Raw genomic sequence first — 18,206 nt, forward strand, 5'->3', positions numbered from 1 at the left:
AAATTAGGGCATTAGTGTATTAGTTTTTTAAGTTCTCTTCCATGTCTAATAATATTCTATGAATCTGTGATTCTAATCAAATTGACATGTTTGAGAAATTTTCTTTTGTTTATGAGGAAATGAGTCTTAGTAAAGAGACAACCTCGACTCAGATATTACAAATATATATAATACCAAAAATATTGGTTGGAGATGGTGGGATGCTTGTGGTGGTAGGAATGTAGGGCTGTTCTAACAACTTTTAAGAAGAACATAAAGGTAGCAGGAAGTAGAGAAAGGCCAGGTTATACAAGCCTCTGACTTGCACAGGTAGCATCTTTTATAAAACACAATTTCTTTGTGGCCCAAATCTTCTTTCTGCATATTTACTGGCTTCAACAAACTACTTATGGCTATTTCAAAACTACTTATGATTTATTCCTATAAATCATTCTGTTCCTGTGTATAAACTACTCAAAATTTTTGGATTGCTCATTGGAAAAATTACCTTCTCGTAGCTCTCCTTCAATTAACCAGATTAATCAAATCCTATTAATAAACTGTTTTCCATAAAAACAAAAGAGCTGTGGCCAATATGGCTCAGTTGGTTGGGCATCATGCCCAGGTTTGGGCTCAATCCCCAGGAGGGGGCATGCAAGAGGCAGCTGATCAATGTTTCTCTTTCTCCCTCTCATTTCTTTCTCTAAAAAAAAAAAAAAATCAGTAACTTTAATATTGACTTTAAAAAGAGAAACTATCTTAGCCATTCTTTAATATTAATCAAGTAATATTAAAAATAATAGTTGTTGCTCTGGCCAGTTTGGCTCAGCGGTTAGTGCGTTGGCCTGCGGTTCAGAGAGACCAGGGTTCAGTTCCCGTGAAGAGCACATACATCGGTTGCAGTTTGTCCCTGGCCCTGGTTGGGTTGTGCAGGTGGCAACCACTTGATGTGTCCCTTTCACGTCCATGTTTCTCTCTCTCTCTTCCTCTTTCTCCCTACTCTATCTGAACAAAAATGAAAAAATGTCCTTGGGTGAGGATAAAAACAAAAATTAATAATAATAATAATAATAATAATAATAATAATAGTTCTTTTCTCATATTAAAAAGAAAAAGAGAAAGACTACTTTGCTAACCAAAGAGCAAATTGGCCATACAACTAAAATTAGACCTAGCATGATCTACATAAAACATAATGCAATGCGAATATAAAATAAATAAAAATAAAGACAAAGATGAAGAAGAAGGCACATTGGGAAAACTCCTCTTGTAGTAAGCACAACCATTTGCTATGATAGCAGTGGGTGACCTTTTCCACTGAATTTTAAATTCTCAGTATGTCATACTATGGAAGGTTCACACCGTAGCATCAGATAATACTGAACCTCATGCAATACGGCACAAGCCAAATAGAAAACAAATTCTTTCCATGTGCTTATTTCATGCTTGTGCTTATGGGATACCCAATCTCTTTTGCTAACACATCCCAGATTTGCATCTCAGGGAACTAATGGCAAGGCATTTTTGTCAAGGTTGCTTAATTCTACAACTTCTCCCCCTTACTCCCAAGATTATTGCTTATTTCTCCCCACAAAGATCAAGCTTTTTAATTGGATCTCTGAAGATCTCTGAATTTTTCGTTAATTTACTGAATTTAGCATTATTCTGAGATTTGTATTTTATAAATGTATGCCATCAAAATATGCATCTGTGTATTTAATTAATTAATTTATTTAAATCCTCACCTGAGGATATTTTTCCATTGATCTTCAGATAGAGTCGGGGGAGGGGAAGAGAGAGAGAAATATCAGTGTGAGAGAGACACAGTGACTGGCTGTCTCCCGCAGGGGCTGGGGACTGAATCACAACTGAAGTACGTGCCCTTTACCAGAATGGAACCTGCGACTCCTTGGTCCGCAGGCTGACTCTCTAACTGCTGAGCCAAACTGGCCAGGGCTACATCTGTTTAAATAATCAGTATAAAGAAATCAAATGCACCCTGGCCGATTTGGCTCAGTGGTTAGAGCATCGGCCTGCAGTCCAGAGAGACCTGGGTTTGGTTCCCGCTAAGGGCACGTTACCTTGGTTGCAGTTTGTCCCTGGCCCTGGTTGGTCGTGCAGGTGGCAGCCACTCGATGTGTCCCTTTCACATCGATGTTCTCTCTCTCTCTCTCTCTCTCTCTCTCTCTTCCTCTCTCTCCCTCCTACTCTATCTGAACAAAAAATGGAAAAATGTCCTTGGATGAGGATAAAAAAAGAAATCAAATGCTATTATTTGATCTCTAGGTGGTAATGTAGTACTAGCAAATTTTGAACTAAAAACTATTATAATTTTTTAAAGCATAAAAATTGAGCCTTATTTTATGTGATCAAATCCCCTGCTGAATCCTAATATGAAATTTTTGCTATAAATAATAGTACCATGGTTAACAAGTTGTGATTCAGACCATGTGACTTTGGTCCAATAAAATGTCCAATCTATGTTCCTGGTCAGTGAAAACAGTTTCTGGGGACAATACAATGGCAAACAAGGTTTTTCAAAGATCAATTATGTTTGGAGTAATAGCAGTTAATAGAAGACAAGAAAAGAGGTCAAGATGAAGCTTAATGGCTGATAATGGCTTGTAGAAAGGACTTTGTCTTGTTCACCACTTATCCTAAGCACCTAGAAGAGTGTCTAACATGTCACAGACACTCGTATTTGCTGAATGAGTCAATGAATGAATGAATAAGAGGTATTTTTATTCTATAAAGTACTTGTTAAAATAATGCATGTTTATAATATGTAGTATTTGAGTTTTAAAGACATTGATTTTATAGATACATGCTAATACCTAAAAAAAAATGAGATATCAAAAGTGTTTAATATATTAAGTCATAAAAGCAAGTGAAAAAGATGACTTTCAGGTTGCTGGCAAAAAGAAGTAAATGACTGGTTTCCAAACTTCAATATAGAAAATATCTTTTCATGTTGATACCTGATCCTGCTGATGTAAAGAAGCTGGACTGTTAGGTCCAAAGAAATACTTTTTATTAAGGTATTTGTTTTTAATATATATAGATTTTGCCTCCTTTTGCTTTTGATCTCTGTAATTTATTCTTCGGAACTGCTCAATGTCTGTCCAGCACATAAGGTCCATGCTAAAGTGAAAACAAAAACAAAATACAGTCGTTCTTATTTATTTCTCTCAATTCTACGAAACACCAACCAAAGCTGTTGTTTTAAAAAGTGGTTGTCCTGATCAGTTAGCACAAATGATTAGATCATGGAACTATCAAGTACAAAATTGTGTCTCATCCTGGCTAAATATATGAACAAATACCAGGAATCCTGGGATCAAAAAAATATCTATCACCATTGTTGGTAGGGTCTCAGAATTCTTCCATTAATGATGCACTAGTACTCTCAGTTTCAAATATGGGATCATACCCACCTATTGCAAGTTCATCTGGAAACAAGATAAATTTAGAATAATCCTACCCACAAAATGGAAACTATATGTGTGAAATGTGGCTCCCAAGTCCAACCAATGCCTGCTAACTTGTGAGAAATTATTGCAATAAATGTGATCAATACTTCAGTTTATATTAGATAAATGTAAGGTCCCGAGATTCTGTGCAAAACTATGTTTTATTTGTTTAGCTAACAAAGGTTATAAAATATTACATTAATTTCAATAGTTAAGTGAAATATAAAAGAGACACTTCTCAGAAACAGTAATTGAAGCACCCATCTGGACAAAAGCAAAAGAAACAGCAGAAAAGGGAAGGAATAAAACGTACTGCTGTTTTAATTTAGCCGATAATAAAAGTATCAACAAATATTATTCAACCACTTAAAAGAACATTTTGGAGGTTGCTATTTTTAAAATGCACTCCCCAACAAAAAGTTATCCAAACAGTTTTTAAAAATAACTAGGTTAGAAAAAATGATATTTTAAAAGGGAAATATATTTTACAATGGTCATGTTCCTTACCTTGAAGAGTGAGCTTCAAGAAACTGACGGAAATGTTCAAACTCTAGTTTGTTGTTAAGCAGACTATTAAAATTAAAATGCCTATACTCTGCAGGAACATTATTCCAGTATTCTGTTTGTTTAGAGGTATCAGGATGTGGTGAAATAGCAGTTCCAATTTCACAAGTAGTGTCCTAGTAAAATAATACTTTTCATAAAAATCTCTTAAACACAACAAATTATTTTTTAAATTTAAATAAACTGAAATAAAACTGAACTATTAGGCCAATGCCATTTAACAGGTCAATGGTAAAACTGGGTAAAGAATCTGGAATCAGGTTCTAACTCATATTAAATTCTCTTCTGTTCCTTTGCATTCCATTCCCTTCTCTCTCTTTTTTTTTTTTTGACTTATCTTTATTCTTGAATGTATTACAGATGTCCCCCCGCTCCTTTTCCCCCATTCAGCCCCCTCCTCCCCAATCCTGCCCCCACTTTTGCCTTCTCTGGCACTGTGTCAGTGTCCATTGGTTATGCATATATGCATAGAAGTTCTTTGGTTTATCTCATCCTGCCCTCCCCCCCCTTCCTGTTGAGGTTCATCAGTCTAACAACAAATTTGTACTTCTTAATTCCTTCATCTTTTTCACTCATCCCCCCAACTCTCGCCCATCTGGCAAGCAACAAAAAGTTCTCTGTATCTACGAGTCTATTTCTGTTCTGCTTGCTCATTTTGTTTGTAGATTCAGTTGTATTAATTACCACTTTATTTTTCATATTTTTGTTCTTCTTCTCCTTCAAGAAGACCCTTTAACCCAGTATTTCATATAATACTGGTTTGGTGCTGATGAACTCCTTTAGCTTTTTCTTGTCTGGGAAACTCTTGATATGGCCATTGATTCTAAATGATAGCTTTGCAGGATAGAGTAATCTTGGTTGTAGGTCATTGCTTTTCATCACCTTGAATATCTCTTGCCACTCCTTTCTGGCCTGCAAAGTTTCTTTTGAGAAACTGGCTGACAGTCTTATAGGAGTTCCTTTGTAGGTAACAAACTGCTTTTTTCTTGCTGCTTTTAAGATTCTCTCTTTGTGTTTAACCTTTGGCATTTTGATGATGATGTGTCTTGGTGTGGACCTCTTTGGGTTCATCTTGTTTGGGACTCTCTGTGCTTCTTGAACTTGTATGTCTGTTTCCTTTACCAAGTTAGGGAAATTTTCTGTCATTATTGTTTCAAATAGGTTTTCGATTTCTTGTTCCCTCTCTTCTCCTTCTGGCATCCCTATGATGTGACTATTGGCATGCTTGAAGTGGTCCCAGAGGCTCCTTACACTATCCTCACTTTTTTGGATTCTTTTTTTTTTTTTTTCTGTTCTGATTGGGTGTTTTTTGCTTCCATAAATTCCCAATCAATGGGTTTTGCTTCTGGCTTTACCTACTTTACTATTGATTTCCTGTAAATTAGTCTTTATTTCAGTTAGTGCATTATTCGTTTCTGACTGGTCCTTTTTCATGTTGTTGATGTTCTCATTAAGTTCCTTGAAAGTCTCACTAAGTCCCTTGAATGTCTCACCAAGTTCCTTGAGCAATTTTATAACCTGTTTTCTGAACTCTGCATCTGATGAATTGCTTATTTCCATTTTGTAAATTGGAATTTGTATATACTTGTTCTCATCTATCTGGGAAGCTGAAGCAGGTACCAGGGATCTAGTTCACTGGTAAACAGGTTCATTCGCACACTCCAGGAAATTGTGGCCAAGCAGACTTAATCTTCCAAAAGGTCAGGAATAACTTCCCCAGGGTACTAAAGAGAGGGGAGGAGCCCATTTCCTTCTTTTTAGGAACATGTAGTAAACATTTATTATATACTTGCTTATAAAATATTAATCTTATTATTTTTGTTAGTACAAAAGTAATGTCTTTTGTAATAAAAAGAAAAAAAGCATATATAATACTACTACTCAGAGATAACCACCATTAGCATATATATGTGTGTGTGTGTGTGTGTGTGTGTGTGTGTGTATATGTATATATATATATATATATATATATATATATATATCCTCTCAGTCTTTTTGTCTATATAAATGTAGTTTATTAAAAATAAAGACAGGACTCTACAACTATGTATGGTTTTATAACTTGGTTCTTTTTCATAACAATATATCATGAACATAAAACATTCTTTTTTTTATTGGTCTTTATTGTTGAAAGTATTACATCTGTCCCTCCTTTTTCCCCCATTGACACCCTTCTCCTGAACATTCTTTTAACTATAACTTAATTTCTAAAGTTATAGAGTAATGTAAGATGCTTTTCTAATAAAGATTACATTCTTTAAATAATCTCCTTCATATAAACATTAATTTGGGGGTATTTTTAAGACCTCTAATGTTTTGCAGACAATTTACAAGCTCAATAAAACAAAGAGCTCGAGAGGCTTACTCTCTGAAAAACCCTTCCTTCTGTAATACCTTATATGATTAATTAATCAACCTATGTTTTTGAAAAGCATCAGACCATATATGAACTACCAATATTTTCAAAATAAGTTTTTCATAGGAAGAAGGATCATGGGGAGTATTATAAATTTTAGTTCATAGAATTTTAAATACAATTTTATAATATGCTATCTTTATGGATTTTTATGTTTTCTTTCCAAGATATTAATTAGTAGTGTTTTCAAATAGAGAACTTCTATGTTAATGAGGCAACTATCATGAAGGTTACATTTAAAATATAACTTTAGGTCTGGCTGGTGTGGCTCAGTAGTTGAGTGTCGACCCATGCACCAAGAGGTCGCTGGTTCAAAGTTGCTGGTTCGATTCCTGGCCAGGGCACATGCCCAGGTTGTGGGCCCAATCCCCAGTGGAGGGCATGCAGGAGGCAACAAATCAATGTTCTCTCTCATCGATATTTCTCTCTCTTCCTTCCTCTCCCTTCCTCTCTCTCTAAAATCAATAAAGAATAAAATATATATAACTTTATTATTTTTATAAAACTTTATTATAAAAGAATAAAATTTCAAATCAACATGGACATGCTGGGAAAGGCAGGAGGGAGTTGGGAGCAGGAAAGAGGGTGTCAATGGGGAAAAAAGAGGGACATCTGTAATAACTGTCAACAATAAAAAAATAATAATAATTGGAGGAATCTTATTGAGAAGAACTTGGAACCTTTCTACAACTTCTGTATTTTAACTTTTTATGAATCTATTCAAAATAAAAAGTTTAAAATGAAAAAATACAATAAAAGTACAAATTTCAGATAGGTACAAAAACAAAAGTAAATATCACCTGAAACCTTACCACTCAGAGCTAAGTATCTTTAATATTTTGGTGAACATCTTTTCAGACACCTCTTTGAAAAGATATATATACATAAATACATATATATTTATAAATACATATACATATATATTTACATAAATAAGATGATACAATATTAGTGCTTTTGTTCCTTACATTTTATATAATATGTCCTGAGTGTTTTTCATGTCAATAAATATGAATCCAAACTGTCATTTTTATTTAGATACACATTTAATATTATTGCTTTATGCATCTATTATGGTTTATTTAAGCCAATCCAAAAATTTAGAAGTTATAAATCAAAATAACTTCCATATCCTAGTCAATCCTATGATCTTTTTAACTGACTTCCTCAAATTCTTTCCATATTTTTAAAAATTGTTTTGCCTATTGATGTCATACAACAGCTCCTTTTCTTCTTGGAAAACTCAACTCTTTTGTGACTTGACAACAAACAGAGGTGTTGCCATACAAAAAGTAACCAATAACATTCAAAAGAATATAATGTGGCTTGAAGGCTCTTAGCTAAGCCAAGCGAGTAGCTTGGCTACTTGTGTTACCTCATCTGCTTTGTTTTTCTGGCTTTGTAGTTAAATGTGTCAATAAAATGTGACACCTATAAAATGTAGCATCCTAGGCAAAGAAGAAGCAGAAAAATGAAACTGCCTACCCCCTATATTACCAATATATGCTCTCCTACTCCCGCCCCCACCCCAGCCAATATATACAGTGGTAATCCTCTGTAGGATAAAAATTTGTTATTCTAAGTAAAGAGTTGTCTTACCTCAGCTTTCTTGCAAATTGTCTGTTTATGCAAAGTCTGTATGTTTCTGAAGTATGTGGAGTCTAGCTGTCGAGTTTCTTCCACTAACTTCACCTAATAAAATAGTAATAAAACTTGTAACATCAATAAAATGTGCATTATGAAAAAGTGGGGAAAGAATACACGATTCGTCAGTAACAGTAGGCTAAAAACCAATATACCTGCCAATAAAGCAAATTGGTTTGGAGGCAAAGCAGGAAGACCAACATAGTAAAAATTATCAGCTACAGCAAAGTCAGACTTTGAATACAATAAAAAATACATACATTTCTAGGTAATGATATAGTGTAACAATTGTCAACCAGTGTGCTACAAGAATTTTTAAAACATGCAATACCCAACTATTTAATCCAGAGTCCTGACCTCTTTTTCCTTAGACTGTCAAAATTAAAAAATGACAACAGTCAACACCACGATACATTGGGTGTGAATACCCTGTTTTTAACTTTAAATATATAGGTCATAATAGAATTGTATCTTATTGGTCATGTCACAAAATAAGGTTGCATCTGATTGGTTAATTCTTGGTACCAGAAATTCTTATATACAAGTATAGGCATCTGATTTTCTATAATCCTTACCTGAGAATATGTTTTTATTGATTTTAGAGAAAGAGGAAGGGAGAGATAGAGGGCAAAACATCAATGTGAGAGAAACATGGATTGGCTTCCCCCTGTATGCACCCCCACCAGGGGCTGAAACCCCAACCTGAGTATGTGCCCTGACCAAGAATCAAACCCACAACCTTTTGGTGGGAGGCACAATGCTCCAACCAACTGAGTCACTGCCCAGGGCTAGGCACCTGATTTTTTTAAAAAATCACTTTGGAGCAAAAAGGTTAGGTAATTACTATTACTATTATTACTTCTTTTTGTAAATCAATAAAAATTATACCTATTTTTGGTCAGATCTGCAAAAAATATATATTTTGGTGTGGCACAGAATTTAAATAACTAGTTTATGTGTATCATGAAATGAGAAAGAATGAAAATCACTGATTTAGTGCCACCAAAAATCATCCTCCTTTATGGACACCCCTTGTGAACTAACAAACAACGAACATATATTGGGTCACATTTTCAGTTTCTATTCATTATAATAGAATGACAGTCATGAAGGCAGGCACTACTAGCTTTAGGCAGCACATAATCCACAGAACATGAAATGACCGGACCCCGTAGTCATTAGTCTGCGAGAAAAGGTTGTATTGGTGTAGCAAGAGAGGAGAGTGTTAATTATCAAATTAAACTCCATAGTAGGTCTCAGGCTTCAGAGTGTGCACTGCACTATTTTATATATAGTCAGGAGAACAAGATCATTCTCCATTCCGCTGTTGTAGGAGGGAAAATCAGTTTGGCTGACTGAGAACGTTCTGTATCTAGCAGCTCGTTTGGGTCGTCTCCTTGGTTACCCTTCTGGGAAAGAATCTATGTAACCCAGTCAACTGGACTTTTAGAGAATTCTCTGGGCTGAATTTAAGGATGTTTCTAAAATTAAGAGAGATTTATTTTTTTCTCTTATTAAAAAGAATGTATAATTTGTTCATGCATTTTTATAAGAATCGTTACTAGTGCCAAAACCTTTTGGTTTAAAAATTTAGTTATAATTCTGAATTTTATCATCTCAGGACCATCTCTCAGGTTTATTTTCCTTTACACCCCATATTTTGTTTAAAATAACAACTAGAGAGAATTTTAAAATTTCACTTGAAAACCTAATTTTCCTAGGGTAATCAATGTATTTTTGTAGAAGAAAGGTTGCAATGCTAATTTTTCAGGACAAAGAGATATCAGAAATAAAAATATAATTATTTTGCCCTGACTAGTTTGGTTCAGCGGTTAGAGCATTGGCCCTCAGACTCAAGGGTTGCAGGTTTGATTCCCAGTCAAGGGTCCATATCTGGGTTGCAGATTCAATCCCGGGCCCTGGTCACAGTTGTGAAGGAGGTAACCAATCGATGTGTCTCTCTCACACCGATGTTTTCTCTTTTCTCTTCCCCTCCCTCCCTTCCTTCCACTTTATCTAAAAATCATGGAAAAATATCCTTGGGTGGGGATTAACAACAGCAAGAACAACAAAATCTTGAAATAAAATAGTAATATTTGAAGAAAAAAAATATATGTAATTATTTTGGTTACAGAATTTAGTAAGCCATAAAGGTTGTTTTAATCACAGTCCAATAAGGTAACTCTACCTTAGGTGTTGCAGTATTAATTTTATCTTACTTAATTACCTACCCTATCCTTTTTGGTAGAAGATGTGACTATGAAATTGTTGAGGAGATATGAACAAAGAATAGCAATACAAAGATACCAGAGTCCCACCTGAAATGACCTCATGTACAGGGTACATGCATTAACTTAATATAAAAAATATCCATGAATGGTTTTAATTTGTGATTCAAAATAAATATTTAAAGAAATTTCCTCCACCTGTCAATAAGAAGAGTGAAAATATTCAAGCACTGAGGCTTAACATGACCTCTTTGGGAATGAAGAAAGATGTGTTGAAACTTTTATCCAATCAAGCAGTCTGACCTGATGAACATCTGGGGGTGCTTTAAAATAGCAGCACTGAAGTCAGAGAATGTGCTTTCCACAATCCATATGAAACGTTTATATTTTCCATGGGTATAATATTTACTGTAACTCATCCAGCATAAAATTAAATGAGCTTTGTCCATTAATCAAAATTAAGACCACTGCTGAAAAATGGCAAGAAAGGACAAAACCAGTATATCATCATGGCGTATTTTGTTGGTTCACAGGAAACCAAAACTTAGATTTATCTCTGTCGACATATTTGTACAGAGAACTAAAAATGACACTAATTTCAGTATTTTGTTAGGAGACAATAGGGACACTCCGAATCCTGGCCCTGTGGGACCTTTTCCAGGTCTCTTCTTGTGAGTTAACAATGCGGCTTATCATCAGTTTTGCAGTAAGCCCGAGCGGTTCACACACGGTTTATCAGGGCCACAGTACCTGTCTGTAAGCATCTTGGTCTGATTTCACCATCTTTGCCCAGGGCTCAAGTAGGAGGAGAAGAATATATTCTTCGGCTGTGTCAAAAAGGTCTTCAAATGGTGGCTGCATTTTCATATAGATTTCCTTTTTATTTTCCTGTTGCAGTCCAATGTCAAGAGTGGCCGAAGGAGCAACATAGGTGGCAAAAAGATACTAAGGGAGAAGGGGAAGCAAGGAGAGGGTGTTGAGAGAAACCATAACGGTTAGCAGTTTCCTCAGCACAGGTACTTTTTAAAAGGTAAGAAGAGGCTAGCTAACAAGCTTAGTGATTTTTTTAAAAAGATGTGTAAAACTAAAGATAAGGCAGTGTGTTTATTCATAAGACGTTGCTTTTCATTTTCTTTCCTATTTCTTCATCTGAAATTAGTTAGCCAGTGGGTCTTTCACAGGAGTGGGTGATTTAGATATTGCAATTTTTCTCAGATTACCACAATGGGTTACTATGATTGGTTTCAAGCTATGTTTCCTTTTTTTCATGTCTTTGGCAGTTCTAACTGTAAGTGCTACTTCCCCAAGTGGTTTGAAATGCCCCTTTGAAAGCAAGAGGCAAGAATACACTAGGGTTGAAAGCTGGCTATTAACCTTCTAGTTTAGAGACTCAAAAGACTGCCTCCCCTACCCAACTCAGTTGCAGAATTCTTAAGACTTTCTGCTTTAAAAATGTCTCCACCTGGTGACCAGTGCTGTGAAAGAGATACAAGAAGGACATAAGAGAGAATGGAAAGATTTACACAGAACAGCCAGCTTCCTAGGCAAAGCTGTATGAAAGTCTATTTCATTCTTCTAATTTGTCTTGTCTCTCAATAATAGCTAGTTAAATCTGAAAAGCATGTTAATAACATTTCATTTTTGAAATGTTACACACTAGATATGTCACATCCTATATATCAAATTTAAATGTAGTTTTACTAAAAACTCTAATTAATTGTATTTATTTCAATTTTATTTTTAAAATTAAGTCTGAGTATAATTTCCAGACTCAACCCAGGCATCACCAGGCATCAGATGATAGATGATAGATAGATAGATAGATAGATAGATAGATAGATAGATAGATAGAGATATATACAAATATGTACCAAATACCAAATAATACTCATGTAAAATAACATTTCAAAGGTTTTAAAGGTTCCACGTTAATAACACAAGCATTAACAAGTATCCACTACATCTTAGACATTTGGATAGGTGTCATGTAGGCAAAGATTAATAAAGACCTAATGCCTGCCCTGAAGGAGCCCATTGGTGGTGACATGGAGATGAAAACCAGTGGTTACGATGCAGTATGAAAAGTACCACAGTGGAGGTATGTGTTGCAAAGGTCTTCAATGACTATCTGTACAATCCTTTCAAGCTCACCTCCCATTAAACATATTTTAAGTATTTCATGTGTTTATCAATATTTCTTAACTTTCCTAAACCTTACTGTTTTGCCATTCCATACCATTGCACATCTTGGATACTCACCCCATGTACCCTGTCTGCTTGATAAACTCTAATTTATTCTTTAAAATCAACAGGGATTTCTCTTCCTCTAAGAATGCTTCATTCACACCCTCCTCCCAAGATTGTACTTTTCAACTGCTATACCTATCATACTATACTGAAATTATGTATTTATGTGTCTTCTATTCTGGAACAAGGTCTTTGAGGGCAAATACTTCAGCTTATTCATCTGTGATTCTCCAACTCCTAAAACTGTTCTTGGCAGAGAATAGATGCCATAAATGTTTATTGAATTGTACTGAATCCACAGAAAAGACTCCTTTATGCCTTGGAATGGGGAAGGGAAAGATTCAGAAACTCTTACAAGAGAAGATAAGCTTCTCTTATCCTTAATCCTTGAGCTGAATATTTAAAGATGAGTTGGAGTCAATCAGACAAGGAAGTTGATGAAAAAGATGGTTCAAGAAGAAGAAAAACATGGGCCAAGGCATGGAGACCTATGGGGGCTTTATAACCTGTGGAAAGATTAAAGGCTTCAAGTAGATAACAATGGCTAAAGGAAAGAGTTAGAGTAAGAGAGGATAGGTACCAGATCATGGATATGATCTTTTATTCTTTGGTAAGGAATTTTAATTTTTACATAAGAATATATAATGAGGAATCTGTGAGGAGTAACATCATTGGATATGAATTTTAGAAATAAATCCCTATGGCAGAGGGAGAAGCAGTTTGAACAGATCAAGATTTGAGGCCTTTGGAAGTCATTTCAATATTCAAATAAGAAATTATATGCCACCATCTCTTACCTGCTTTTCTGCAATGTCCTCTTAACTGGTCTCGCCAGGTTCCTCTTTGCTTTCTTACAGACTTACTACAGTAAACAGAGAAACCACTATGCATGTTATACCTCTTCTCAACCCTCCAGTGACTTTCCATCACACACTTAATAATAGCCAAAGTCCTTATAATTACCTATAAGTGCAGGTTTGGGAAGTTTCTCAATGCTGAGGGGATAAGGATTATTATAGTTCAGGACCTGCCAGTGGGGAAGCCCCTATAAACACCATAGGCTCTCAAAACACCCTAAGAGCAGCAGCAGGTCAGGTATAGACTCTACCCTTAAATCTTAAGTGCCCAGAAAAAAATAACTGCTAACCTGAGAAACACAGCAAAATACCCTTTCAGAATAAAAACAAAATCAAGACGTCAAATCAACAAATAAAAACACAAACTTCATCAACAGCAGACCTGGACTTAATTAATTAATTAAAGAGAAGCCCTAAACAAAAGCAAAATGGGATAGAGAACAAAGGAAAGCATAAATATATAGATAAATATCAATAAATATTGATCGTAAAATATAATAATAATGAATTAAGTCAGAGGAAATAGTAAAATAGCCTAAGAAAGAGAAGTCAGAATTGAAGGTGCAAGTTAAACTGCAATTGAAATGATCTACCACATGGCCCATTATAGGTAGGAAAGCACATGAAGCTAGTATCAGGGCAGCAACACAATAACATGCAGGGGAGAGTATCAAAGAATTCGAGGTGAAGATAAAGGAAGGGGACAGTTAGAGTAGTTTTAAATAAGTAGAATCGACTTTTTTATCTAGTCCTCCCTTACAGGGAGTTCTACAAAGTTCAGTATAGTATAGGCACTCAATAAATATTTACTAAATGGATAAATGGGAGATTAGTAGCCTAAAGTGAAATTATGATCTGAAAGAGGACTATCAGAGTTCAAAATTCAAAGCTGAAGTACTTCGAGTTTATGATGAATCCCAACATGTGGCTATCCCATAGTTAACTTAGGAGAACTAGAGATGGGAAACATTGGAATTGGGTGAGTTAAGAAACACTGTAATATGATAGCAGTCAAGAGCATAAAGTACAAAATACATTGAAATGGTGACTAGAATAACAGTGATGGGTCAGCTGCTGGTGGGCACCCACATCTATCCCTACCCTTTCATTCCCAGTCTTGCCTTCACTCACGTCCTGTCGTTAAAATCCACTGCTACCACAGTCCTGGGAAAGGCTCCAGATGCTATTTACAGCCTATCACTTTACCACGGTGAACATTTTCATGATGCCGTTAAAGCCAGATCTCAGTATGTCACTGTATCCAATTGGTGTGGGCTCTCACCTTCTGAAATTTGCTGTATGCTTTTCTTCAGAATGACATTCCCTTCACTTTACCACTACTGTCTTAGTAGCACAACTTCCTCTCTGACCCTTACTCTTCATCCTTCTACATATCTCACTATGTTGTTTGGGTTTTTTTTTTTTTTTTTTTTTACCTTATGCATAATCTGTGGTTTCCACCTATCCTCTGAATAAACCAGGTGCCACCTTGTCTCTCTTCCTTTCGTACACGAATAGGACTCAGGACTGTCCATCATTTCAAATAACATACAAATATCCCTCATTTCTCCCAGGTTGATATTCTGCCCTGTCAAGACCCAATTTGGGGCCAGTCCAATCATTCATTCATTTTTTTTCCAACTCTATCTTCAACCTCCCTATAAAAACTATGATAATTGGCTCCATTATAAATAGACTTTAAAAAAACCACTTCAGCTATGATTGCAAAGCTTGCTTGTTTCTAATCAACTCCATTTTGCCATTTCTAAATTTTGCCATGCTCCTTAAAGCTCCCAAATGTATCCTTACTTCATTGGGAAAAGCCACTGGAAAAAATGCCCTCAACTTTCTTCTCTAGGAGCTTTCTTCTAAATTTTTTTTCTTTCTCTGATGTTTCAAAGGAAGACTGCTTTCTAAGGCTCACTCATGTGTGACTCTATTCCTCCATAACTGCAACATCAATTATGTCCTTGGTGCCTGTTTCCTTAACCTACCTTTCCACTGATTCCATCTCCTTCCTTATGCTATAAAGGCATTCAAGTCAAGTGTCTCTCCCATCCTAAAACATTTGTCCTGACTGTTGGGTCTATAAACTCTCACCCTACTTCTCGTTTTCCCTTCTTTCCAAATCTTTCTACCCACTTTTCACTCACTGCTCGGTCTACTGCAATCTGGTTTTCATGCCAATGAAACTGATCTCTGAGGTCACTAAATACCACATAATCACCAATTCAATAGCTTCTCTCCTTAATCTTCATCCTGTTTGATTCTTTATGCAGCTTTAACACTATTGATTATCCTCTCCTTCTTGACTTTCTCTCCTCGTGATTCTCTGCCTATTTCCATTCTTAGGCTACTTTGCTGATTCTTTTTCCTTTATCCTCCCCACCGCCCTTAAAAAAAAAAGCCTTCAAGTTCTCTGTTCAACTGTATTTTTTCTCAGTTCAGTCTTCCAGTTCCTCCCACACGACAGGCAGTCTCTCACAGGACTTTCATACTGTGCACTCTATACCCTCTACTCTTAACCTCTTTTCCCCTTTTGTTAAGCTTCTATCCATCTGAAAGGACTCTGTCTTCCTTGACTCCTTAAGTCTGAACTTGTACATCTCTCCCACTGGACCACAGCTCTATGAAGACAGATGAAATTTACTTTTTATTAAAATTACTGTCATTGATTTTATTATGGATCCCCGGGCACCTACCATAATGCTAAATTTAGAATAAATGAAAAGATGAATAAATGAATGCAAGACTTCATCCATTCTCAGAGACTGAACAGTGAACTATGTGTGGAAGAAATACATATATCTTTAGACCTGATTTCTTTCCTAAACTTAAAACCTGTGCTTCTAACTGCCTGCTTGTTACACCTACGTAGATAGCCCATGAACTCTCAAACTCAATGATTCAATAATGTAATGAATGGATTTCCCTAGTTTTCCAAGCCTTTCCTTTCCTCCTGTGTTTCCAGGTTTTATGAATAACATACCATTCATAGCACATTCTTTAACTTCCCTTTTTTCTTCTCCTTTCTCAAATGCAAATCCTATTAATTTAATCTCTACAATAAAACAAGGAAAAATTGACAAGTATAAGAACATGAGGAGGAAATAAGCAGCAGAAGTTTTATCCCAACGAGAAACATCATAAAACTCAGTTTCCTGATCAAGCTAGGTCAGACCCTTTCCAGACTACTATTTCCTACCTTCCTTCCTAACCTCACACTCTCTGCTCATGAAGCCCTATAGCCCATGCATATTATGTAGCTGCATATCCCATAGTCTCAAGGAGCTATAATTAGGGTAGCCATATGTCCCTAGTCTGGTTTAAGCCTACTGTTCTGGCATAATTATTAATAGTTCCCCTTTCACTCTCAAAAGAGTTCTGCTTTAGATCATAAATTACTTGTTCTCCCTGTATTGAACTGCTACCAGTTAGATGAAATTATGAAGTTTCTCTAAAATAGGACTCCCAGAAATGCTGGACATATATTTAAACCTGAAAATAAAGGAAACGAAGGCAGAGGGTATTCCTCGCTAAGATACATACATTTGTCTAACTTGCAATCATATGAATTAAATAGCTGTTAAAGGTCAAAATCCCAAACGAGAAATATTTTTTTAGAAAGTGATTTGAAGCTTAACAGACTTCCTTGTTAAGAATAAATGCACTAAATAAAAATCCTAATACAAATTTTAAAATATTTTATTTCCCCTCTCTGCACTTAACTGTACGTATCTGTGTGCCCTCCTCTGTGTGTGTGCACACACATGTGTGGCTTCCTCATAGCCAGTTTATTAGAACATTGTTTATTATCACCCAAGCAATTTCTCTTTGTTCAAGTATCAACCCCTCTATGAAAACCACAATACTCACCCATCTCCCTGATTCTTTACCAGCCTTATGATAAAATCACAGAACAGGAAGCAGTAGAGAGGGGCTTGAAAGGTCCCCCTCCCCATGGCATCCCATACCCGCCTTATACACATTTATTGTCTCTCTTCCTCATCTCCCCAGGGTATTTAAGGGATAAGGAGGAGAAAACTGAATTTGATTAGGCCACACAGTAAATTTATTTTTTATTTTTTATTTTTTTATCCTCACCCGAGGATATTTTTCCATTTTTTGTACAGATAGAGTGGGAGGGAGAGAGAGGAAGGGAGAGAGAGAGAGAAACATCGACGTGAAGGGACACATCGAGTGGCTGCCACCCGCACGACCAACCAGGGCCGGGGACAAACTGCAACCGAAGTACGTGCCCTTAGCGGGAACCGAACCTGGGTCACTCCGGACCACAGGCCGACGCTCTAACCGCTGAGCCAAACTGGCCAGGGCCCACACAGTAAATTTATAATACATTCAACTGAACTATGCCATTAAAATCTGAAAATGTCTTCTAATACACGTTTTTAATAAGCCAAGGACAATGTGTAAGTGAATAACTGGCAATTGACTATATATAACAAACACAAGAGATGTAATCATATATATGAAACAAAATTAAAAAGCTAAACACCTTTACATTTTTTATAAAAATTTTTTTAGATTGATGGAAACTGACTTTAAGATGGAATATAAAGATTATGCTATATGATAAGTAAATAAAAAAGTCTAACTGTAGGTTAGAAACATTGTTTAAGTATGCTGGGTCATTCATTTGCTTTTTTATTGGCCACCCAGCTCTTCCTTTCTAGCCACTGAGCAAATAACAAGGTAGCTAATGTTGAGAAGAAAATGCTCCCTTCATGTCCCAGTCAGCTACTCTGATTCACATTAAAGCAGAGATTCACTCACGCACAGC

At 35.9% G+C, this 18,206-nt stretch overlaps 1 protein-coding gene across 1 annotated transcript in view; it reads right to left on the reverse strand.

The window, feature by feature from the left end:
- Nucleotides 1–18,206, reverse strand: part of RGS22 (regulator of G protein signaling 22) — a 125,145-nt gene that overhangs the window by 30,723 nt on the left and 76,216 nt on the right. The window contains exons 13-16 of the mRNA XM_036263834.1: nt 11,052–11,246; nt 8,029–8,121; nt 3,957–4,129; nt 2,958–3,120 (exon numbers count right to left, since the gene is read on the reverse strand). Coding sequence (XP_036119727.1) covers nt 2,958–3,120; nt 3,957–4,129; nt 8,029–8,121; nt 11,052–11,246 — 624 coding nt within the window. The remainder of the gene's footprint in view (nt 1–2,957; nt 3,121–3,956; nt 4,130–8,028; nt 8,122–11,051; nt 11,247–18,206) is intronic.

The sequence above is a fragment of the Molossus molossus genome, unplaced genomic scaffold (genome assembly GCF_014108415.1).
Source record: "Molossus molossus isolate mMolMol1 unplaced genomic scaffold, mMolMol1.p scaffold_m16_p_16, whole genome shotgun sequence".
Classification (NCBI taxonomy): domain Eukaryota; kingdom Metazoa; phylum Chordata; class Mammalia; order Chiroptera; family Molossidae; genus Molossus; species Molossus molossus.